The 25,648-nt window shown below is 44.5% G+C and overlaps 1 protein-coding gene across 1 annotated transcript in view; it reads left to right on the top strand.

Annotated features, from left to right (window-relative positions):
• The first annotated feature begins 1,515 nt into the window (after positions 1 to 1,515).
• Positions 1,516 to 25,648, top strand: part of LOC118235734 (1,4-alpha-glucan-branching enzyme-like) — a 155,219-nt gene continuing 131,086 nt past the window's right edge. Inside the window, exon 1 of the mRNA XM_035433453.1 lies at positions 1,516 to 1,687. Within this exon, the coding sequence (XP_035289344.1) occupies positions 1,587 to 1,687 (101 nt within the window). The 5' untranslated portion in view covers positions 1,516 to 1,586. The remainder of the gene's footprint in view (positions 1,688 to 25,648) is intronic.

Genomic DNA, 25,648 nt, shown 5'->3' with positions numbered 1-25,648 from the left:
ATGAAGACGTAGGGCAGATGACAGCTGTAACGCGAATCTTTTTTTTATTTTATGGCGAAGCACGTCTCTCGCCTGTTACTGTGGCAACACTTCTCTCTGCGAACAGCTTTCAAAGGCTCAAACGTTCTCCCGGCGAAGGGGGTACTCAGAGTCGGTCCTGGGGGACCCCCTGTGTCTGCCGTGCCTTTTCTTGACCAATTAAAGCTACCAAACAGGTGTTTATGTTCCTTTCTGCAGTTGCAGGCAGGCTGGCCTCGCTTCAGCCACCAGGTGCCAACACTTTCAGACGTCTGGATCTCGATTATTGTACCTCTCAGCGGGGTATGAATTATGAGGGGGGGGGGGGGGGCTGACCCCCAAAATGAGACTTCAACCCCCCTGAAGGAAGTAAAAACAAAACGTTGGTGGGAGGTGGGCCCAATGGTCTGTGAACTTGTGATACATATTAACCTTTTAACTTTGTTAAGTGACCTTGGGCCCTGGAAAGGTGTTAAATAAATGAAATGTATTATTATTATTGTTGTTGTTATTTTTTCCAGACCCAGGAATAATATAATAACATAATTTTGTCCTGGGCACTGGGATTTCGCCCTGGCTGGGTTACTGTGGGTGTCCTGGATGGGGAGGACCTTGCTCACTGACAAAAAGCGCCGGTGTCTGAATCAGCACGTCATCCTGAAAACACAGAAGGCTGCTCGCACACAGGCTCCAGTGAGAGCTGGACACAGCCGCGCTCATCACCGAGCTAACGACAAACGGCAGAGATAAATTTAAATTAACGCGTCGGCCCGGTCACCGCGTGACGCCATTAGCTTCGTCCATCCGTTATCGTGATAAGTGGCTCTCTCAACAGCACCTGCTCGGCAGTGATGCGTGCGCGCAAGCAGTTGGTCCAAATTAAGTTCGCGAGATATTAAGATTTATATGCATTGTATTAAATTATATTTGTATGTTTTAAATCAAAGTTGTGAGATCGGTCACAGTGTCTGCAGCTCCAGGCTACAACACAGCAGCAGTGCCAAATTAACTAATTTGTTTCCTGGGCCCTACAGAGACCTTTGGAGGGGGCAGGTGCTCAAAGCCAGGAAAGGGCACGCGACTTAGAAGCACTGTTTTATGATACCCAGTTAATGAGTATTAATGACAGCAACAATACGAATAATTTTTTAAAAATCCAAATCAAAGAGGCACATTGGCCACTTGCGGTGCAAAAGCGGTACAGTCAGGTTTGGTGGGGGGGGGTAGGGGGAACTCCCGCATGCGCCCCCCCCCCCCCCCCCCCCCCCCCCCCCTCCCCCTCCTGGCACACGTATGGCCCAGCGTAGCTGTAATAAATGAAATAGTGGGAGGGGTCAGTGTTACATGGATCGCACTTTCTAATGACAGCAAAGCGCTACATGCTTGAAGCAGGTGACCACTGGCCCGCTTCTACATGCTTTCAGACTGGGGGTGTAGGCTATTTCAGAGCCCTGATTCGCTCCTGCCATGCCCCCCCCCCCCCCCCCGAAAAAACTTCTCTAAACCACTGCACTCCTGCAACTCGCAGCTCATGTGTCTGCGCCCGGTTGCTTAACACTCACGTGAAGATGGCCGAGCCAAACGTTTCGGAAAACGTAGGTCCCTCGCTCGACAGTCTTTTTGAGCTGGATCCTCGTCTTAGACCGTATGAAACAGACTTCCGGAGGAGGTAACGGAGTTTAATTTGATTATCGAACTCAGCATGCCAATGTAATTTCCCTATGTCTTGCTGAAACGTGAGGTGTGTGTTGGCATGCAAGTTTTTTTTAAGAATAGGACACATTCCGTGATTAATTCTAAGAGATCGCAACGTGTAATGTCCAGTTAACGTGCAGAAAGAAACAACTGCCTTGCTGATCGCCAGAATATCAGTATTTAAACTTCCCAAATGTCTGACCAAACGCGTTTTCCGCGATACCAGAATCATACCAAAAACTGACCAAATGCTTTCTAAATCGTCCATTCTGGAACATTGCGACTGTGCATCAAAATAGAAAAGTTTACCTCGGCAGCACATTTACGAAGCTGTCTTGTTTGTGTTTCACGATACGCGTTCACAATGGTGTGTTTGTATTGACTTTTTCATTCGTCCGCCCAGTCACGCCACTGATTTGCAGAGAGAGAGAGAGAGAGAGAAACCTGGCCACCTCCCCTCAATGGGACAAGCTCCCGTCTGCTACCGAAGTAACTGGAGAGCTCCTACGTGACACTAATGCAGTGCTTTAATAAACGAACAAATGAGAGACACTGTAGTTAGCCGTATTGACTTAATCTTACATTGTGGCCGGATGACTGGATTTTTAAAATTAAGCAAGACTGAGAACGCACGCCAGAAGACATGCTACAACGTGCACGCACTGTCACACTGTACAGGAAGTAGCGGCACACGCCTACCTAAATCGCACCGCCCCCTTAGAATAATGTTGGCGTCCAGCCAATGTCAGAACTCGGGTATTAATATTACATAATAAAATTCGCTTGCTGCTTTTTTTCTGGCCTGCATTCTTCTATTCCCTGTAACTCATCTGTCTTTTAAGGCAGCCTACGACAACCCGTGGCAGTGAAATCCAATGAACCGTATCCGCGGTCACAGTGCACTGGATCGCCTATATAAATTGTCAACGTGTTACTTATCTCATTCAATGTGTTTTTTTTTAGCCATAAAACAACGGCTAATGCAGGCGCATGCGACTTAATTTTGTCTGTATACATGAACAATGACGGTGAATGTGGGGAGCGTTATTTTATTCGAAATCGCGTCTTTTTATGTGAAACGGATTTCTTACGGAAATAATGTTTTGGTGTGGAGTGATGTGCTGGTGTTGGGTGTTACAAGACAGCTGTACTAGCGGTATCTTATAATTTCGTCCTGAGCAGGACTAAGTTTATTGAGAATTGGGTTGCGCGTCTACATATGTTTTTGAGGGTGAGGGACGCGTGACAGTATTCTGTCCCACGCTCTGGGCTTTACGTTTCGTTTTATTTGAGCGGTGGTTGGCCAATTGATCATACCTGCTCCTCTGCCTAACGACGACTGGATGCAGCGTTTTGGGCACTGTCACAACCGTCTCCGCCGGGGGAGACGGTTGCTAATTGGCGGGCAGTTCTGCAAATCCTGTTCGCTGAGACGTACGATACGGTGGGCCTGGCAGATGAGCTAACCAGCGGAGATGGTCGTGCCTTGTTAAGAGACGGGCTAATGCTACGCCCCCCCCCCCCCCCCCCCCACCTGCACGGGTCCGGTCTGAAATCAGGGATGCGGTGACGGCTGTGTGCGCGCGCGTTTGTGTGTGTGTGTGTGCGTGCGCGCTTGTGTGTGTGTTGGTTATTAGCTGGGCATTGTCAGTGTATAACTGTTCTCTAGCCGAGGCCTGATTAGCAGAAGCAAGGAGTAAAACCAAACTCAGCTCCCCCATACAAACTCAGCTCCCCCATACGAACTCGGTGAGACCAATATAAGTTGTAATGTAAGTGGTGCATCTGGCATATATATGTATATATATATCACACATGCATACACACACACACAGTAAAGGTATATATTACACACACAGATTTCACTCTCTCTTTTCTCCCTCCCTCTCTTGATATTTGCTGTGGAAAGTCTTGTTTTTTGAGGTAATAAAGGCTACCGTAATGTGTTTTGGGCCCTTTGTCTAGTCCCCCCTGGTTGACCCGCCGATGTTTCTCTGATGAAATTTTCATCGGGGAGAGAACTGCATATTGACTTTGGTGTGAACGACCCTGTTTTTTTTTTTTTTCCTCTCTCTCTCACTCTTTCTCAGTGCTGCATTCCCACAGGCCATTCACAGTTGTTCGCTGTGTGTTTCTCCTTAGATCTGTTCACCTGTCAGGTATAAACCCCCTTCTCTCTTTGTGAGTTACCGTTGTTTCTCACCTGGACTTTAAGTATATGTCTGTGGGGGCAGGTTAATGTTTCTCCAGGCAATTTCAGCCTCGTGACCTAAGGATCTAAGGAATGCTGCAACAAGTGGTCACTGCTCGATGCTGTAGTATATTGCTACTTTCTGGCAAAGATACGCTTGCATTTCGGCAAGATTTTTTCAGCTCGGCTTGTGTTTCTGTAGGCATTTGTGTGCCAGGTTTGTTTTTGTTGTCGTAATTTTTATGTATAATTTCATCACTGACCTTTGCTCAGAATAAGATCCGATGAATAGATAAACTGACACTCAGGTTATACTCAAACACATTATGCTATCGCTCATCTTTTTATTTTATTTTATTTTATTGCATTGTTAAAGATTTGGATGTTTCATGTAAAATGTACACTCAACGAAGGGATTTAAGGATCTCTCTCCCTCTCTTCCCCCTCCTGCTTGGCTAGAGTTTAAGACTTTCTTCATCTGAGGGACTCTGTGTCCTCCTCCAAGCTTTCTCTGAGATATGACAGCCTTCGCCCGCGACGGCCAATCAGGTGGGCGAAAGTACGGGCCTTTTGCTGTCCACGCTTTGTCACAGCCGCTAATTCAACATGGCCGCTCCCCGTGACAGCTTTCTTCACAACTTATCCCTTTTTTAATATCCCTCCAGACTTAATATCCCTCCAGACACCAACTTGCAGCAGTCACTCTAAAAAAATAAATAAAAAAAAACCTCCAATGCTTACAGACACATCACTGGGTGCCGAATAACAATAATTGTGTTTTTGGCTGGATTTGGGAGCCTTCTTGGAAGATTTATCATTACATTACATTACAGGCATTTAGCAGACGCTCTTATCCTGAGCGACTTACACAGCTTTTACATAGCATCCGTTTATATAGCTGGATATGCACTGAAGCAATGCAGGTTAAGTACCTTGCTCAAGGGTACAACGGCTATGTCCTACCGGGGAATCAAACCTGTGACTGTTATAAGGTTATAAGACCAGCTCTCCTTACCCATTACGCTACACTGCTGCCATATCATTATCGTTGAACATTCTGTTTAATTAAAGACTGGGTAATCTGTCTGATTATACTCGGTTTACCACCGACCTGAGAGTATTTACTGTAAGCGGTTGTGGTGTATTACGGTAATTTTTAAACTCTTTTAAAAAATGTATTTTTCCACAGTTCTTTTTGCCCATTTATGATGATGCTTGTTATTTTGGTCTGTCTCTGTATATCAGGTGGATTTCCTAATTGGTGTTCAACTTTTTAAGGGGAAGCAGAAACTCTTAAGCAGAAATTGTTAGGCTATTCCAGTTTTCATATCTACCAAAACAGCAAAAAAAAATATCAGACCTCCCTGTGTTATTGGCCTTCCGTTTATTGGGTCTTATTTAATATGCATTTCCTCAAACATTGTTTTTTTTTTTTTTTTTTTTGATAAGGTTCATTTCTATTCCAGGAAGGGAACTCTGGGGGAATGTGCAAACGCAGAGCTTTAATGGGCTGAAAAAATAAAGTAATATAATTTAAAACATAACATTTGAATAAGACGGCGTGAACCAATTAGAGCGACTTTCGCTGCCCAGGCGCATTTCATCCAGAATGCACTGCATAAACAACCTCGTCGCCAGCTTGCCCCGCGAAACGCACGCAAAACTTTTTTCATTAAAACTTAAAAAAAAAAAAAAAAAAAGTGCAGTCATGCGTCCACTGTTGCCCCCTTCGCTGAATTAAAGATGAGATGAATTGCCGAGCCAAATATTCATGAGCGAATTTATTAACACGCGCAGGTAGAAGATAAACTTCAAAGCCCCCCTTTTCCATTTCAATGTAAAAAAATGTCCACTGTCAGATTAGCCCTTGTCTCTGGTGGGAATGTAGTGCCACTTCAAACATTTTTAATGGATCCAGTGAAATTCTGAACAGGCTCAAATATACTCACAACTGTGCGTGTGAGTATCAGACTTTTAAATGGTGCAAGTGTTTTAGCTAGACAATTCAATAAATACCCACATAAATGTATTCATTTCCACAAATGTTGTCAGAATGTATTTGTCAAATTCAGTTTATTGAGAAAAGTTCCTGTTCATCAGTGGCACAGTGATGATTTACCTGTTCAGGTGTGATGTGTCTGTATGCAGAATATTAAGTAATCAGGGTGTTTACATTTTTCATTACCAAACCTTAAAAAGTATATTCCTTTCCCCCCAACCAGATTATAGGCAAAGTAATCACAATTTACACTCTGTGGAATCACACACTGCACTGCCAATTTTTAGACTTTGATTAAATTGAATGTGCAAAAAAATAAAAATGCTTTTCCACAAATCCAGTGATCACCAGCATAAGATACTGACAAATAAATCTGACGCAGGAAGAAGTGAGTGAGGGGACCTGAAGTGAGGGGACAGGGAGTGAGTGAGAGGACACAGAGCGAGGGGACAGGAAGTGAACGAGAGGACACATAGTGAGGGGACAGGAAGTGAGTGAGAGAGTACAGAGTGAACGAGAGGACACATAGTGAGGGGACAGGAAGTGAGTGAGAGGACAGTGAAAGAGAGGACACAGAGTGAAAAAGAGGACACTGAGAGGAGACAGGAAGTGAGTGAGAGGACACCGAGTGAAAGAGAGAACACTGAGAGGGGACAGGAAGTGAGTGAGAGGACACAGAGTGAAAGAGAGGACACAGAGTGAAAGAGAGAACACCGAGAGGAGACAGGAAGTGAGTGAGAGGACACAGAGTGAAAAAGAGGACAGCGAGAGGAGACAGGAAGTGAGTGAGAGGACACAGAGCGAAAGAGAGAACACCGAGCAATCGGAGGAACAGGGTGTGACGGCGGTGTCGGGGGAGAAACTCCTCGCAGAGTTCCACTTCTCGGAGCCATCTGTCTCGCTCGCAACCCCGGACTCCACCTGTCTGTCTCCTCCCCCTCGGGGGACTGATCAGGGAGCTGATTCAAACACCTGTCTTCCTGATGAGAGCAAGATATAAATTATTTTACGTACAGAGAGCTACGACTGCCGCGCGCGGGAGGGAAAAAAAAAAAAAGTTATTACCCGATCAACCGCGGAGAGCAATGCCCCCCCGAGTCCCGCGGAACATTCCGGCGAACGCGAGCGGGAAAAAACCCGGTGCTGCGCGCCGAGCCGAGCCGTGGAGTGCCCGCACCGCCCCCCTGCATGCTAAAACCCGGCGGCGGGGGCAGGGGGCCCCCCTGCATGCTAAAACGCGGCGGGGCAGGGGGGCGGGGGCGGGGGCGGGGGCGGGGGGGGGGGGGATTCACGCCGCTCCTCAAATAAAGAGACCTTTGATTTCCCGGGGATGATGGATTTGTTTAAAGTAAATGTATACATATTCATGGCTGAGAATGGCAAGGGCTGGGGAAAGTCCCGCCAGCAGGTAACATTTTCCAAATGGCAACAATCAATCCGGGCAGTTTGAAGGGGTTAAGGTAACCGGTGGGGGGGTGGGGGGTAGGGGGGGGGGGGCTGTGTTCTGAATGTAAAGCTCTCCCGGCTGCTCATGCTGCTGGATTTAGGATTTGTTTGACCTCATTTGGGAGAAAGGGTTCCATTAGGCCCGGTATTTGTGCTGCTTGCTTAACCAAGGGGAAAATGGGTTTTTAAAACTAAGGTCCCCGAATATGTGTGTGTGCGTGTGTGTGTGTGTGTGCACCTGTGTGCATACACGTGTACATGCAATTTAGGTTTTGGAGTGCTCCTATCACATGTGCACGTGAATGTGCACGCACGCACACACACACACACACACACACACACTTTTTCAAGAAGCCACTTAGGGGTCTAATTTAAGAGTACATTACTGGAAGGGACAGTGATTTAAGCTTCCGGCGATTACAAAAAGGCAACAAATAAATAAATAAATGTCTTCTTTCTCGGTTTTCTCTATGCCTGCATCTGAGTAGTTTTTCCAAGTGGGGCCCATCTGTAATCACAGTGCTGCACATGCTAGCAATCAGGTATGCAAGCTTGAGCTGACAAATAATAGATCTATGGATGTGCCATAACAGCTGACCAACGAGAACAACAGGAATGATATATGTAGCTTTTAAAAGTGCAAATCATTACTTGCTAGTTTTGCGCTTCCCTCCAGAGAAGCTCTGTTTGTACATTCTGTTCACATACAACATTCAATGGCTTGTGGAGCTATAAGCTTTTGAAAAATTGAAAAACCATCTGAATCATCTGACTTGTTTTCTTTTTCCTCGGTGTCTGTGTTCGGGATCGATAGTTTCGCCCTATCTCCGCGCCGATGATAAAGGGGGTTGTTTTATTTTATTTCTTTGCAGGTTTTAACCGTTCGGATTGGATGGTAATCCAGAGGCATGCGTTATTCGTTTTCTGGTGACAGCCCGTAGCTGTTTCTGTTACTCGTGCACTCGCGGTTGTTTGCTGCTCCCTCTGTTTCATTGCGAAGATCTATAAATGAGTTTTCAGAACCGATAATCTGATAGCGTGTGAATAAAATTCAGCAGAACCCTGCATTCTGAAGTAAGCCTTTTGGCAGAGCTTAGAATTATAGGGTTCTGTCCGCAGGTCGTTTCAAGATACAGGGAATTGAACATTCCCCATCATCTCATTGTTTTGAATTAACGTCAATGCGCATTTGAACACGCGAAGCTCTTAGGCATTGTATAGCAAAAAAAAAAAAAAAAAAAAAATCGCATAACAAAGGGCATTCTCCCGTTAAATAACATTGACAAAATGTCATGCGGGGCTCGGATTTTTACTCGTATTTCTCTGCGCTCATTTTCGTTTTCACTTCGGCCGGCTGGCAGTGTGATTACGCCCCGCTTCCGAGCATATGTTCCGGCGCTTCTTTCTTTCGCGTGTGCCCTTTCGCCGCGTTCGTTCTGACCAGGCGGAGACGCAGATCAGCCTTTCCGACTTGACCTTCCCGGACGTCTTCGTCTTCGGCGCTGGTGTAATGAGGGAGCTGGCCCACCGCGATCCAGCGCCTCCCCGAGACCGGGTTGGCCCGGAGAGAGTGCGGTCTGGGTCCCCCGTTCATTTCCACCCTGCCCACTAGACGACTAGATGAACGATTCGCCAATCTACATAACTTTTGTTAGTTTTGTTTGTTTCATCTATATACCGTTTGTTGGATTCAATTGTTTAATCTACATAACTTCTGTTTGTTTTGTTTGTTTAATCTATATAACCTTTGTTCGTTTTATTTGTGTAATCTATATAACTTTTGTTTGAGGTGGACCAACCTTCTCCAACCAGCCAGAAGGACAGACCCCATTGGTTCATTTCTGCAAATATGTAAAACCCCACGTTTACATTAGAAAACCAACCATTCTCTCCTCTACTCTTGTACTTGACTTGAGGCATTTGCCTTGGCAGCAGTGCTTGCATGATTGTAAATTGTAAAATCTCTAGCTCTAGTGGTGTTTGCTCATCAAATTAAATTCACTTTTTAAAGTCACTTTGGCTAAAAGCATCTTCCAGTTCACTCATTTATAAATTGAACCCATAAAAATGGAATGTGCTAAAATATTTATTGAAATAAATATATAAAGATATTTCAGCACTTCACAATATATGGGCAAGTTCTTGCAATATATTACGTGGCTGTGTAGTAGGCTATATCATATTTCAGAAAAGTCCACATATTCACAAAACATTACGGCATATTCTGACATATAAATGTATGAATTCCTACCCATCCAAACAGCCTTGGATGCCATCTGAAACAAACTGCCACACTTCTGGGCCTTTTGTAAAGCAACAATCCCATTTGCATACAAGGTTTTATTTCTTATTGTTCGACTGAATGTTAATGTTCTGTGAATAAGAAGACAACCGTAAACAGACGCCAGCGCTGTAGTCATTAGTGCGCTGCCTTTGTGAATCAGTAAGACCTTCTCTTGTGCTGGTTTTTATTTTAAGTTTTCTATGTGCTTCAGTGATGCTACCGGAAACTTCTATTTATGAATAACTGTTAATCTCTTCTGGCACGGCCAAATGAGACTGAGGGGGGATTTGAAAGTTTAAAGGGTGTTAAAGGGGTAGTTTAAAGGGGATAATTTAAACGGATTACATGCTCCTTTCTGTCAGAAGGAGGGAGAATAGCTGGAAATGTATTTACTCATTTATTTATTTATTTCTCAGGGACAATATACAGTCAGGTGCATTTATGGCAATCACACGGTGCTTTGTATACAAATTGGCCAACAGGCTACTTTGCATTGGTAATCCCACTGTAGCTGGGGTTGCATAGAACACTGCACATTAGAAGCACAAGAACATCACAGAGAAATAAAATGAGTGTGGCGCATTCAAAATTGACACCAGGACATTAGAGCATGCAGCCCCCCCCCCCCCCCCCCCCCCCCCCCCCCCCCCCCCCCCCCCCCACACAGGGAATTCTTAATACATGGAAAAGGGTTCCAGGTCATGTCCTGTAGAGCAGTAGAGGTAGAGGCCCTCAGGGTGTTCAGGGCCAGAGTTGACGTAGCTCTGGGCAGATGAGAGTGGCAACTGAAGACTCTCCTCTTCAGGCTGCACCTCTCCCCATCCCTCCCTACCTGCCTGTAATCTCTAAATTGACTGTAAGCTTAGGGTTGTAACTAGGTAGCTGTATCTTAGTTGACTCAGCTAATGCACTTGTGTCTTAACTACTGCTGTATTTTTTGCATAGACTGCGTTGTTGCTGTTCTTCTTTGTGTTAGTGTTAATCAGATTAACCTACAGGGTCCAGGTTGAACTATGCGGTTGTTCCCTGCACTTGGAACGGTACTTCCCTCTAGGGTTTTTCGACACACTTGTTCCTGGTTATGGTTTTACACTTTGTTGTACGTCGCTCTGGATAAGAGCGTCTGCCGAATGCCTGTAATGTAATGTAATGTATGTGAATGAATGAGAGCAGAATGATGACCTAGTTCGGCAGAAGGGCCTGTCATCAGACATTCTTACGTTCCCACGGTTCCTATTTCCAGCCCCGCGGCTCGAGGCCGGGGCCATCGTGACCTTTGACCCGCGGTCGAATAAATCGAAGGGGCGCTTGAGTCCACCTTGGTTTCCTTGGGCCTTCACTTGAGGCGAGGTAAAGGGAGAATTCTAGAAGCGGGAGCATCAGGAGGGGAAAAAACAAAAAAAAGAAACCCCCCCCCCAGGAAGCATTGGTGAAGTCCCGGTGCGCAGCCTGGTGCCCCGCCACGCGAGGAGGAGCCGTCATCCATCACCGCAAAGGCGTGTTTTGGGGGCTCCTGGATGGGGTGAGCTGGGAGCCAGCAGTCCCCCCCCCAACCCCCCCTCCCCCCACGTGTCTTTGAACGTGAAAGAAAAAAGCGAGCCATTCCCCCCGGTCTTCGCGCGGTGTTTCGCATTCCCTCCCGAAATCCCATCTGTGCAGTGATGCATTCCTTCACCTCAGCTGGCTTTCTGAAAACACCCCCGTTCTCCCTCTCTTTCTCCTTTGCTTAAGGTAGAAGAAGAGATTTGGATGTATTAGTGACTCCAGACATTTTAATCAAGTCTGAACTGCAGTACAAGTATTCCTCTCTTACAGGAGTCTGTCTCTGAGTACAGATATGAAGATTTTTTTCAGGTCAGAAAGTTGTACCTCCACAAAGTCTTCTGCAAATGTCAAATGTCTTGTTTTTGCACCTATAGATGCTGATAGTGATAGTGTTTTTGCATTGTTTTTCAGTGCAGTTTAAATTTTGACTTTGACTGCCGGTGTTGACCTACATTTAATCAAAATGTATTCATAATTCTGATTTACAAAGGTGTTAAATCCAAGTTCTTTTTTTTCCAAGTTTAATTACTTATTTATGATGATAATTAATAATGATAATATTCATAATCCTCATCACGACGATGGCAAAATGATAGTTAATGATGTTGAAACCGTCATGTAAGCCGCACAAAGCAATTCTCCTTGATGGCTAATAACGTTTAATCAAAGAAGTACCGAACGTGAATCACAACACCGAATCATTAACGCTTTTCCCCGAGAACGCTGATCAGATTCTACATTCGCTGTCCTCTCCGTCAAAGAGGATGTTTCCCCCGCAGTGTCCTGGCATCAAACGGTTCCCACTACCCATTGTATCCAACGCCCGCGGATGTATTTGTCATTACGGGCACCAAACAAACCCCTTTGAATGGAGCTTCACACATTTTCCGCTAATTTGAAAAAAAAAAAAAAAGCGCTCTCTTTCACACATTGTTGTCCTCAGGCGACCTGTCTCAGCGTGCATAATTTAAATATGGAATTAATCAAAATATATGCGCACACTGAGGGGCATTCATTATGCAACGAATTAATTTGATTCCCGCGTTTCCCGCCCTTCGTGCCTGGATGCGTTCCAAGAGCCTTCCCGACGAGAAAGCGCCGGGACTGCGAACCGGCCTGGCGTTCCGTGGAGCGCCCCGTGCGGTTTTCCCAAGCCGCGGTTCCGATGTTTTGGAATTTCCGACGGGATTCGCTCCTGCGCGCGTGTTTTTCGGGCACCACGTCTCGCTGCGCGTGGAATACCCCGGAATCACGGAATGTGGAATCTTGAGGCAGCGGTGTAGCGTTTGGGAGATGCTCCATGGGAACATGCGTGTTTATGTGCGTACTGTATGTGTATAGTCTGTGAGTGAGAGAGTGAGAGAGTGAGAGAGTGAGAGAGTGAGAGAGTGAGAGAGTGAGTGATGACCCCTCAAATTGTCCCACAAATGTCTGTACATTCAGTACTCCGGCTTGTGAAGAGTTCATTCAGTCGAAGTGTCCCTGGACTCCTGTGCTCTTTTCATGTGTTGAGAGACAGACCCTCCGTGAACATGTGATGACATTACCCCCCCGAGCATGGCTAAATATCAAAGGTCACAGAGCTCTGTCATGGACATGCATGTGGTGAGTGTGTGTGTGTGTGTGTGAGTGTGTATGTGTGTGTGTGTGTGTGTGTGTGATCTACCTCTGCCACTGCAGCACTGCCATTCAGCAGTAATGGACACTGGTAATGGCTTTGTGTCCTTTACTAAATGAATATTCACTTGTTTCTGATTCATGCTCACCAATATGAGTGAGGAATGTGACTGATGCTCTCTGTCTGCTAGGAGAGCAGCATGCGTGTGTGTGTATGTGTTGGGGGTTGGAGGTACTATGTGGAAAACCAATTGAAACCCAAGGCTATGCTACTTCATTTCCGTAGGATTCACTCTTTCAGCACTTGGTGTACATTCAGCACACACTCTCCTTTCAGTACACTGTAGCCTCGGTGTACATTCAGTACACTCTCCTTCAGACCTGGCGTACTGATCCATCTCGCCTCTCTTGCATTTTCAAGCATTACCGGCTGCCGTTAAGACGAACAGTGTGACGGTTGAACAGAGTTCGTCTTTCAGTTAAATGCTTTTTCAAAAGTAATCACTGCAGAAGTCGAAGCAGATTACTGTCAATGCTGTCCGTGGCAGTGGCCTTATTGACCGAAACGTGAACGTGTCTGTGCTCGCCCGCCCTCTGTTCTTCGTAGCCTTGCGGTGTGTTTGTCTGCAGCAGGGAATGCCCTTTGACCTTCGCGTTGCTCAACTGCTGATTTGCTTTGAAGATCCCAGCCTCCATGTTTGCATGTTTGCATGTTTAGTAACATCGAGGTACAGTGTGGCGAAGATGTTTATTTCTACAACCTGACCGGCTACACTCTGTAGACACACTCGGGCAAGTCTGCAAAGAATTTTTCCGATACACTTTCCTGAAGAAGATCTGTGCGCCTCTGTGTTTTGTTGTTTATATTCATGCAGGTGTATTTTAATAAATTAATAGCAAATTATTGTGTTTTATTTTCAAAGATAAATAGATATAAGAATCCACAGGATCAGAAAATGATTAAAAGCATGCTTAGCGGTGAATTTCTTCTGTGTGTCTGAAGTTATATAGAGTAGCAGCCTAGCCGGGTAAGGGATAAAACAGAAGCTTCATTAATTGATTTCACTTGGTTAATATTTAATTAGGCATTGATTTAAATGCAATTTTGTTTCCATTGGTAGAAAGGTGGGGACAAAGGGAATGCCTTATGTCTGACTTCAATTTTTGAACGTGTGATAGTTCAAAAGCTTGGCTTTTTTTGCTGTCTTTTGGGATTCTCTGGTTTAGCTGACAAAATCTTTTTCATTACCTTCCCTTCACATGTTGGGTCAAGTGTAGTATTTTCGCAGCTGAGATATTTATTTTTAATAGACAGATCCAGGTGGTGTGACCACTCGCGTTTATGGCGAAGCATCTTTAACGTGTGCCTGTTCCGTTTGCGACACTTTTACAGTTTCCTGATGTGACAGTTAAGGAGATTACTTAACTCTCCTTCCGCTGCAGTACACGTCCTCGAGAACGGTCCGTGTTGTGCTTTGTTCAGTATATTAAGGCACCTCTTGTGATTATAGGGCTCACTGTGTTGGAGATAGAGCTGGGCTAGTGGGCGTGATGAATTTCCTCTGAATTAGATCACAGGGAAGATGAGTCGACTGGCACTTGTCTAAAGAAAATATATAAAAATTACAGTTACTCTTTGTAAGAGATCATTCTGAGAAAATGTTTTGAAAGTGGCTTTTGGAACACCAGTGACAATGTGTGTGTACGTGTTACACATAATTAAGCCATTTTGTTTCAGCTTAATTGCAGAGACTGAATTTCCTCAGCAAAAAATGCAGTTAACTTCAGGATCATATTACTGATGTTGTTGCTTTAGATAAGGCAGCCCTATAAGTTCTGAAGTATCTCACCTGTGTTGAGTGTGGCAGGGAGGTTCTGCAGTTCTCCGTGGAAGCAGAGCCAGGGAGTCAGGAGGCTCCCCTATCCCATAATGCAGCAGCAGATTCTTCATTCATTCATTCATTCATTTAACCTAAGTTTCATCTCACAAAAACATTGAGGAAGAATCCTCATTTACGATGATGTCAGGTTACAGATATTAAGACAGTAGAAGAAATATGAGAATAGAGTAATACAATAGAATTAAAATAAAATAAAAAAAATTAATAAAACATTTCTTGTTAAAAAGAATTAGAAGTTAATAAGTGCAACAGAAATGAAAAACAGTTACACTAATGCTTAAGCTCGGAGATCAGAGATTTGAACTGGTGGAGCTGCAACAATGAGTTTAGCTTTAAGGTGCTTTGTATTCTATTCCAAGTGTACGGGGCTTAGTAACTGATGGCAGTTCTTTCCAGATCCAGTTCTCACTGGTTGTACTGGTCGCTCCGCTGTCACTCTGGCATCCGCTGGAAGTGCGTCTCTCTGACACGGACACGAGACACGAGACACAGCGCACGTATCGCACAGGAATGTCAGTGATAGCTGATACCGGGAGAAAGGGAGGGGACGGGAGGAGGGTTTGGGGGGGGGGGGAGGGGGGGAGCGAGGGTGACTCCTTGAGTACGAGGAAGGACACCCAACACGGCCCCGTGACGAGGGGGTGAGGGGACGCGACAGAAAATGCGCCCCGCTCTGCCTGGTCACAGATCACGCTGAGTCACGGTCAGGTGCAAGTCCTGCTTGTAGGAGGAGCTGTTTCTATGGCCTGTCACAAAGGGGGAGGAGCTGTCGCTATGGCCTGTCACAAAGGGGGAGGAGCTGTCGCTATGGCCTGTCACAAAGGGGGAGGGGCTGTCGCTATGGGCCGTTCCAAAGGGGGAGGAGCCGTTTCTGTGGTCCGTTACAAAGGGGGAGGAGCTGTCGCTATGGGCCGTTCCAAAGGGGGAGGAGCCGTTTCTGTGGTCCGTTACAAAGGGGGAGGAGCTGTCGCTATGGCCCGTTACAAAGGGGGAGGAGCTGTTGCTATGGCCCGTTACAAAGGTTGGGCAAGTGGCTAGAGAAGCTGAGGGAATTTAGAAGCTGAAACAGAAATTTGGGTTCAAGTAGCCCCCACGGGACATGTGAAATGTCACTTCTCTGATATAATGCGGAGGTTGCCGGTTCAAATCCAGTGTTTGGGTTTCTAAACTGTGCTGCTGTGTGTGTGTGTACTGGCTTTGTCGAGCAAAGGAGCTTTGTAACACGAGACACGTTTGAACAGTTTCGTAAGACGAGACAAGTTTATTTAAAACAGACTTAAAGGTGTTGTTTAATTAAATCCCATGTGATTGAATGTGTGTTTGACAGGTCTTACTGTGATTTTGACTCTGTTACTCCCTGACTGTGTGAGGAGCTTGCTGTAGATTTACCATGGCTGACTGCATAAAACATTTCCGTAATTTATTTTACATTACATCACACTATTTAGCGGATGCTGTTAGCCAGAGCAATTTGTACACATGAAGGTAATAGACAAAGAGAAGGGATGAGGACAGGTCATTTACTCCTACCTGAGTCAATCAGTTTTTACATTTCTGCAGTTATAATGCAGTTTTTTTTTTCGTTTTCAGAAGTTTGCTTAAGGGGACTTGCAGTAGGTGATAAACTTTGACCCAGCTGGTGTTTAGTCTGTGTATGTGCGGTGGCGTTAGCATTCTGTGATACCAAGCTGGGAACATTGGCTTCCTGTCAGAGAAAATGAAGTCAAGATGGGCGCTAATGAACATTGCTCAGGATGCTAACGTTGTGCTCACAAGCGAAAGGTGTGAATTCGTTCTGAGAACTTGTTCAGTCTCTTCTTTTCACCATGGCCGTCTGCTTTGCTAGACTTGATTCCTTGCCAAACGTGTCGGTACAGCCATTTTTAAAGTTGTACTCCGTTGCTTGTGTCAAAAATGTGTGTGTGTGTGTGTGTGTGCTTTATTTTGTTTTTGCATTTGACATTACATCATCACATGCTGTTTTCAGTGCTCCGAACTTGAAATTTCATGAAGTCTTCAGAATTTGAAGGCTTCCTGGATTATGAATGACTTTGTAATCAATGCTTATGAAGCTCACATAAAGCTGGAACGATTATCAGGTAACTCTTGCTTTAATAGTCCCCTAAGTACTAGGTATCCACCAGGTGGTAGAAAATAGCACATGACTGGGTAATTACCACTGGCAAAATAAATAATAATAAAATAGGTAAATAATAATGAACTAGAACTGAAATACTTAGAAGCACTTCCTACTGTTACCTATCAATGTATCATGTAATTATCAAAGGGTTAGGTTGGTTATAGTCTGAGTTTAAATGTACATCATTGGAACGTAGTACTTGGAAACACCTCTAGAAAGTACAGCCTAATTTCATATAGCAATGCAAACAACTATTTTCGGGAGATGATACGATTTGCTAGGCAGTGTTGAATCTCTCTCCTCTCCCGAACAGAAGCTTAGCACTGCCCATTTTTAGGAGGTCGTGCCACAGCTGCAAGAAACGACAAGAGGTGCGAATACGCGCTGCCTTGTTCTGAAGTAGCCTGTTCTTTGTTCCAGCCTTGTGCCCCAGCGAACTGAATTCATGTACTCCTGTGCTGCACAAGATCCCCAGCAATAAATAAATAAATAAATATATAAATATATAAATAAACAAGCAACTTCCTGTTGCTATCTTTCAGACTTGCCTTTGGCAGTTTTTCAGATTCTTTCCTTTGCTACAAGAGAATTCTTGACAGCTTGGGATTCCAACATTTCAATGAGTTCCTTTTGGCACCTGGAGTACCTGGAAGAGGTGCCATCGATGGTAATTTTCTCTAAATTGTCTGAAAGAAGCAGTGTCTGGGACTGTAGACAGACAGACCCCTTGATATTATGAGTATATTGAGTCAGACGCATTCACAGGAATTTCTTTTTTTCTTCGTTTGCTGTTACTTGCAGCTACAGTTGGGAAATAAACACAAACGGTGCGAAATATCACAGCAGACTCCAATTAGACAAGAAAAAATATGCAGCATCTTATTAATTAGGACTGAAAAACTGGACGCGCGTGAGAAAGGTGACATGTTTCACCTCATGCGTGGCGCATGCATGTTGAAATCAAAACAGGCGAAGCACGAAAGTCTGTCTATTTCCTTCTTTTCTGCAGTGGATTGACATGTTTTCGGTTTGCTAGCTAGTAGCGCTCGCACTCAGTGTGACACTGATTTGACAAGATCTTTTTTTTTTTTTTCCACCTCTGGGAAATAATTTTCCATTCAGCACACAGTACTGTGCATAACTCACCGAACACACTCGCTGTGACTACGGTGGAGCGCAGACAATGTTTCATAGTTCCTGTTCGGGGGGAAAAGGCAATAAAAGCAATAAATACATGTAATAAAATGGCCGTCCATTTATATGTATGACCATATCGATGTTTACAGTGACTTTATTATCGTGGAATGCTCTGAATCTGCACAAAACAATTGCTTTCATTGCTTATCAATGCTATCATATTACCACATAACCACCCCCCCCCCCCCCACCCAACTCCCTCTGTGAATAGGTATCTGTGTTTTTTGTGCACTGTGTACAGTATGTGGAAATACTGAAGCTATGCATGACAAAGCTTGAAGCATTGCATTCGCCTATTAAATCTCTGTGACGGGATGCGAGTTAGCACGTCCGCTACGGAATGTGACATCGCCCCTACAGAAGCAGCGAGAACGTGATTGGACCCGTTAGCCGGAGGTCATCGGGCTTTAGCATGACATCAGGGCATCTTTTGTTGATTTGTGGCTCACAGCAGACCTGCCCCCCCCGTTAGTCCTACACGGTATTTTGACCTATGCTGGTCATTCGGCGCGACAGCAACATGCGTTTGGGGAAAAGGGTTTTATTCCTGAGAAGAACATTTCATTTTATTTTCATTGTGTAATTAAAAGCTCTGAATTGTGCCCTGGAGCCCGGGCGGAACCTGCTCATCAAAGGGTTAAAGTGGGCTAAATGTTTCAAATTAAAAGGTTTTGTGTGCCAATCAAAGAGGAGAAACCTACGACGGTTAAAGATCATGGATGTAAACAGAATTTTTACCCAGAAAATCCCTGGTTTCCCGTTTGCTGAAATACTCTGGTCTCCTAGCAACTATGGAACAGTTGTCTTGGTTGAGTAAGAGCCTCCTACCATTCCATATCCACTCTCAGCGTCCCTTACGCTCGCTTGAACTGGTCATAAATGAACAAAGGAATGGAAACATTTAAATATTAACATGGCCTTTTTAGGTAGTTTATGCAAGTGTGGAACTTATGCATATTCAACGGTTTTTAAGTTCATTCAAAGAATTCCATACACAGATATCCTTTCTTGTTAAAGTAAATTCATGTATTTTTCACATACACTTCACATGCACATTTCAAATAGGACCACACCTGACATCATCCTCACTTTAGGCAAGGACAGGGGCTGATAGCCGGTATATTTCACCCGCTAAAGTCACAGAACAGTAAAAAAGAACACGGCAAAATGGCCGAGCATAGGAGATGCTCCATCCGAGAGTGTTTATTTTTGACTTTGTTGTTTTTCTCGCGTTCTGAGAAGTTGATATTTGTGACGTCTCGACGGGGATTCGCTGACGCGCTTTGACATAACACGAAAAGGAGGCCCCGTCGTGACAAAGCCTCGCCCCAACACCTCCGATAATTAGCTCGCTAAGCTGCTTCGTGCTCGTGCCGTTGCTTAATTAGCCGGGTATACAGTTGGGTTTTGGCCCTGTTGATGTGACTTTGTGAGCTTGGGGAGTATACCAGTGCAGTATAATGGGTAGGAAACTGGCTTTGTAACTGAAAGGTCACAGGTTCACTTCCTGGGTAGGACATTGCCCTAGGACCCTCGAGCACGGTATGTAACATGTGTATCATATATCCAGCAGTACAAATGGATGCAATATAAATGTTATGTAAAATGTTATGTTATGTTATGTAAGTTTAAGTGCAAAATGTCTGTAATGATATATATATAGTGCCACCGGGCAATTTTGATGGAGGTGTGGTGGGTCGTGACCCAGAACCTCTGCCAGCAACATGGTGGGGGCTGGACGCAGGGGGCATAGGGGGTAGTGGGCAGAACTTAGGGGGCGGTATCCGCCATACCACCTCCGTTTTTGGGCGTGCCCTTCCACCCCACAAGAAAGGCATTGTGGTGAATGAGAACAGTGTCGGCTGCATCTGAGGAGGCTTAGCCCAGGTGGTTGACATCATGGGTGCTCGTGATTGGCTGATAGATTGTGCCTTGTCGACCGGTTACCAAGGACTATGCAGAAGGCTGTTTACACAGACTGGATCTATTCAGACTATTTTTAGACTGGTTCTGAAGAGCCACAGTGTCTGCTGGTAGTTGTTCAGATCATATCTGATCAATTAAAGCGGATGATTATGCTGTTATCTTGACAATCCCGGCTTTTTGGGTCTGCCCTTATTGCTGATTTTTAAGATGAAAACAAAAACGTCCCCAGGATCAGCGTTGTAATCTCTGGCCCCAAACATACTGTACAGTCCGGGCTAGTGACAGGAGAGTGAAGGTTTTGCTTTCGCTGAAACGTGCAACGATTTGTTGGATCAGGGTTTAGGTTTTGGTTGCTAAACGGGCTAATGGGCTTATGTTGTGTATATAATTTGATGGGTAGTAACTGAAATGACAACTGAAAACCTTTTCACTGACAGTAATAATAACGAAATATTTCCCCTTTTTTTTGCAATAATTGCACGGGGGACATCTTCGTGCTCATTAAGTTAGTCATTCTTTGTGAAGTTTTGAACTTCAGAGAAGACCAGCGTTTCATCGAAAGATCAAGGGGGACCACCGTTTAACAAAGCTGTTGATTTTAATGTCATTTGTCTGCTGGAAAGCCTTACAGCTTGTTACAAAACTTGTCATTATATGTCTTTTTTTTGTGAGCCTTTTGACTCTAGTTATGTCTTTCTATTCTGTAGTGTGTAAACATTTTTGAGGGAGAAGAAAGGTAGCAATCACTGTAATTTAATTTTGTGGTCCCACTGCTGGGTGTAGATCACAGCTCTGAGACAGGCCAAAACTGTTCATTGATAATGAGTTGTTAAATATGTCACTGTTTTCATCACACAGCTGTTTTACAAACCATTGCTGTAACAGGCTGGGGTGTAAGACACTGATGTTATAATTAAAATTCACATTTCTGACACCATATGGTGAAAACAACGAGTGCAGTTATGCTATGTGTATTTTTAATGGTGTCTCTTCTCAAACAGGTGTGAATTTCTTTTAATTAAAACAAAAAAAACAACTTAAATTGGTGATTAAAACAATATAATCATAAGCCCGAATCAGGCGTTGGATAATGTGTTGGCCTTTTTTCTCTTAAGTGGGGTCAGTCTAGCTGCTCTTCAAAATAGGACAAATCTGTAAAGTGCTGAAGAAACTGTTGATCTCAGGACAGTTTCTCCCATGTCACAGATGAGCTCCCCCCAGTCCCCCCCCCCCCCCACCCTGTTACGAACATATGCCCTCCAAACAGTCAGTACACAGCCCTGTGGAGTACACCTGGCCCAATTTAGCTTGATAAATGAAGTGAGTATTTGTATTTTTTAAGCAATCCAAAGACATCCAAAATACTTTGTTTCCTTTAGACTTTACAGAGGTTAATATTTTGAAGTCCCATTTAACCCCTTGAAGAGTAGGTTCTTTGGCATGTTTTTTCAAAATTCTTAGTCTCCGTTCTAGAACTCCTTTCCTTTCAGTTACCAGTAGTGATTGTGACATCAGCATTAGAATGTTCAGTTAAGAACACTCTAATCACATATTTGTGATCTTTACACCTTAAAGGGTTGCATAAAGCCAGTTGCTAACAGCATTAATGAATGAAGTCCCATTTTTGAAACTCCAGAAACTGGACCTCATTTTTCTTTCCGTGACGTGTGTTGCCTGAACCCCCCCGGCTTGCGCTGTTCAGCTGCGGGGGTGTCGCAGGGTCCACAAACTGACACGAGCTAGGAGCGGGGGCCCCTCACAGAGGACACCGCAAGGACGCGACCGCCACCCAAAACCTTTCCTTTTTTATTTATAGGCGTGACATTCACCGCGGCTCGCCGGTCTCCGTCTGTCGGGGGGGGGGGGGGGGGAAATCTCCCGGCGGGGAATTCCCGCCCCCCCCCCCCCCCCCACGCAGCCGGAGAGTCCCTCCCCGCGGCGGGGTGGAATGCCGGCCAGCTCCCGGATCCCCTTTCAAAGTTTACCTTGAGCGGTCGTGTTTGCGCGTCACCGGGTTCGACATGGGAGGCGGTTGCCTTTCACCGTCCCGTCGTTACCCTCGTGATCAGAGGCACACTGCTGTAAAGCTGGCATGTTAAAAAAAAAATATAGGAATCTCTGCTGTTCTACAGGCCAGACCGCTAATCTTACATTTCTGTTATATGTGTGTGTGTACAGTAGATCATATAGTTCCCTAGTACGGTAACGGTACAGTGAAATCAAATGATGACTATGAGACAGAAGGACAGCTCTCGTTTTATGGTCTTTACATGCATACGTCTTTTACCATTTTTACTGAAACGGCTGTTTTTGTGTCGAGCCCACCAAGTTTTCAGTTTTGTGCGAAATTAAGTCAACGGACGTTTTGGGGTTTTTTTTTTTCCCACACAGCCCTTAAGATTCAGCTGTCATCAGCTTGTTCAGTCGTCTTCCTTGGCCGACCCGTACGGTGCTGTGTTCCAAGTCCCCCGGTGGATTCTTTTTGTTTTTCGAAACTTTCCAAATTGGCGTACTTGATGAGCCCAGCTTCTACGCTATCCTTCTTAATGAATTATTCTGTTCTCTCGGCTTACAGATTAGTTGTTTTCCAGGCATAGTTCTCTCGTCTTCTTGATGGCGTACGCTTTCTGACTCCAAATGTAATCTCTGCAGAAGAAAACAAAGGGCTAAAACCAAGGCCGGGCATTAACTGCTCTTTTATGTGTGAACAGTCCGAGCCAAAGGTAAAGATGTGCAAAGCAAACGCAAAAACGGCTGTTTCTATAAAATGGTAAATGATACACTCATGTAAATACCATGCTTATCAGTATTTCTACCATATTCATCTCTAATCCCATATTCCCATAAATCCCATATTCATCTCAATTATATAGCAAAGAGAGAGAGAGAGAGAGAGACAGAGAGACATTGCGTAATTCACTTGAAATTATTAAATTATTAAATTTATGTGTGCTTATTTCCTTAGGAAATATCCTTGCCCATATGTCCTGTTTACTTAAAGGCATACTATGCAGGAAGTTTCTTCCTTGCTGTTGTCCAGTTGCCTCCTCCCTCTTAAACCCCGCCCACTCACCCCAGAATTCCTGACCATCGCAGAAATGCAAATTCATTATAAACTACCGGTAAATTTCTCCCATCATTTACTCAGACTGGACATTACCTTGTTCGGACGGGACCATGAACCGGACATGTACAAATAATTAGAAAAAACCAGACATTCCGGTAAAAAAAAACCAGACGTCTGGCAACACTAGCTGGATAGCTAGAGGTAATGTTACCTTACAAGTCCAACAGAAAAACAAGCCAACTCTGTGTAGCTTTTCATCCCCTTGGCGAACTTCAGCTGACATCGCTGAGGAAAAGCAATTCCAAGGTTAGCTCTAGTTCTTGAAAGCGCCCCGTCAGCTTGTCTTTTTGCTTTGCTGTATCTGGGACAAACGCTCCACAGGCTCTGTAGCCGCACCCACCCCTCCCCACACAGAAAAGAGCGCCAAGCCAAGAAACATCCCAGACACATTTTAGAAGAACAAATACAGGCAAAGGTACGCAAATTCGGCGAAAGGCAGAGATTGCCAGTGCATCATAGATATGCCTTAGCGTGGTTATTTTATATTTTCAAGATAAAAATCTTGCATAGTATGACTTTAAGTTAATCTTCTGCCCTTTCTGAATAATTCTGTTTATTCTCTACCACCTCAGCTTCATATTTCCTTCTGTTCTGCTGAATGCTGTGGCAACACTGAGATGTAAAATGTGTGCTTTATTTCATGAATTAACGGCTGTTGCATTTTACCAAAGCCCAAAAACCGTCCTCGTGGTGAAGGGTGTTCGGCCTACTCAAAGAATAAACCGATTGATTGATTGATGTGAATATTGAATCCGCTCAGATTGCCTGTTGCCTCTTTTGTTAGCACGAATCTAATTAGCTGCTAGTGGTGTTGAAGAAGAAGATGGAGTCACAGAGACAGTTCATTTTTCCAGGCTCAGAGGAAGCCACTCCAATGCTAATTTTTCAGATGGCTGAGCAGTGAGATGAAGTGGCAGTCGTTTTGCTGAAAAGTAGAAAATGTTGGGAAATGTCACAACGGCATGAGTGTACATTACATTTTTTTCCCCCTGCAAAGACCGTGTAATACACCCTCGTTAATTTTACCATTAATATCTACTTATCGCCGAAGTCGTTCGAAAACAGTTTTTAACTTTTTACACAATGTTGTTTTTTCACTTGCAAATCATTTCTCTTTTCTCTGTTTATCAGCTAATTAGACGGAGTGATTTTTTTTCTCTTTTTTTTGCAAGGATTTGGGTCGCTGTGGAATCTTAGCCGTCAGGGGGTGTGGGGGGGGATGGGGGGCTGGGGAGTAGCTGTTTGACGCGGTGTAGCTGATAGCAGCCGCTCTGAAGTCCCAGTTGCAGGAGTCTTTCCCTGCGGTGCTCAGCCGAGCTGATACCCCTGGCTCTGGCTCCACCAGCGTTTTCCCCACGGAATGCCCGCAGGTTTGCTTAGATCGACTTAAATTAAACCTGCAGGGAGGGAGGGTACAAAATGTACTGTATCATTCAGCTGTGGCACAAGTTTTCCGATTTTTCCAGTTACTGCAGTACGTAAGCACCCAAATATGTACACACACACACACACACACACACACACACACACAAACGTGCATGCACATACTGTGATGATCAAGCATTTTTGTTTTTCATATGAATTTAATTTTCAGGTTCTGGTATTGCAGTTGTGTGGTTGGAGCGGAAACCAGCATGCACAGGTCAGCTTGGTCAGCAGCAGGTTTAGCTACTACACAACTTTAGTATCTTCTAGGTGGTGTTTAACATATGCAGCCATTGGGATTAACATGGACCAGTACTCACAAGTTAGAAATCACGTTTCAATCTGGATTAGCATGGAACTAGACTACCAATCAGGTCTAGCATTGTTTTATCTTGTTCTACATCCAGGAAATATGCAAAGTCTTGAGTAGCCTAAATGACATGCTGGAATCGACCCAGTTGTTTGCTCGTTTTAAGGTAGACAAGCCCATTGGATGATGCTCCTTAACCGAAATTACTTTTAATTGCGCATGGTCAGTGCAAAAGCAATTTAAAGCCTGTTTTTGTGTGTTGCTTTGCGCTGTGCCCAGAACTGCCAATGCGAGCTGCAAGCTGTAGCCTGGTTATCTAAGTTTATGAACGTTGTTACAGAGCACAGAAACTCAGGCCCTTGTCTGGACCCGTGCCGAACAGTTCTGTTTCGCATTTATTTGTGGAACTGATATTGTTGCTGGATTCTAGAATGAACATTTAGTATTTTCCTTTTGTGCTTCTTGTACTGTATGTCCACTGAGGGATGTCAGAGATGGTAGCTGTTTGTTTGGAAGATGAGTTAGCTAGTTGCTAAGCAAGCGTAGCTATGTTTATGCCGATTCTCTTGAGTCTGCCCTCGGCAACAGAAGTAGTTCTGTCTCTCTCAGGTCACTGTTCGTTCTGTTGTTTTCAAGAGTGCCTCTGACTTCTGCGAATGTTCCTCATCGTGCAACAGTTTTATCATCAGATAACGCTGTCTGCGATCCGTGTCATTATAGCGAAGCAATGCAGCTGTACAACATGATTTATCATTGCTAACGTAAAATGTGATTTGTAATGAAGTTTTATGTTTTCAAAAAAAAACAAAAAAAAAAGTTTTTTGCAG

The sequence above is a fragment of the Anguilla anguilla genome, chromosome 9, assembly GCF_013347855.1.
Source record: "Anguilla anguilla isolate fAngAng1 chromosome 9, fAngAng1.pri, whole genome shotgun sequence".
In the NCBI taxonomy this organism is placed as follows: domain Eukaryota; kingdom Metazoa; phylum Chordata; class Actinopteri; order Anguilliformes; family Anguillidae; genus Anguilla; species Anguilla anguilla.
The sequence above is the reverse complement of the archived record's forward strand: the minus strand, read 5'-3'. Positions and strand labels throughout refer to the sequence as shown.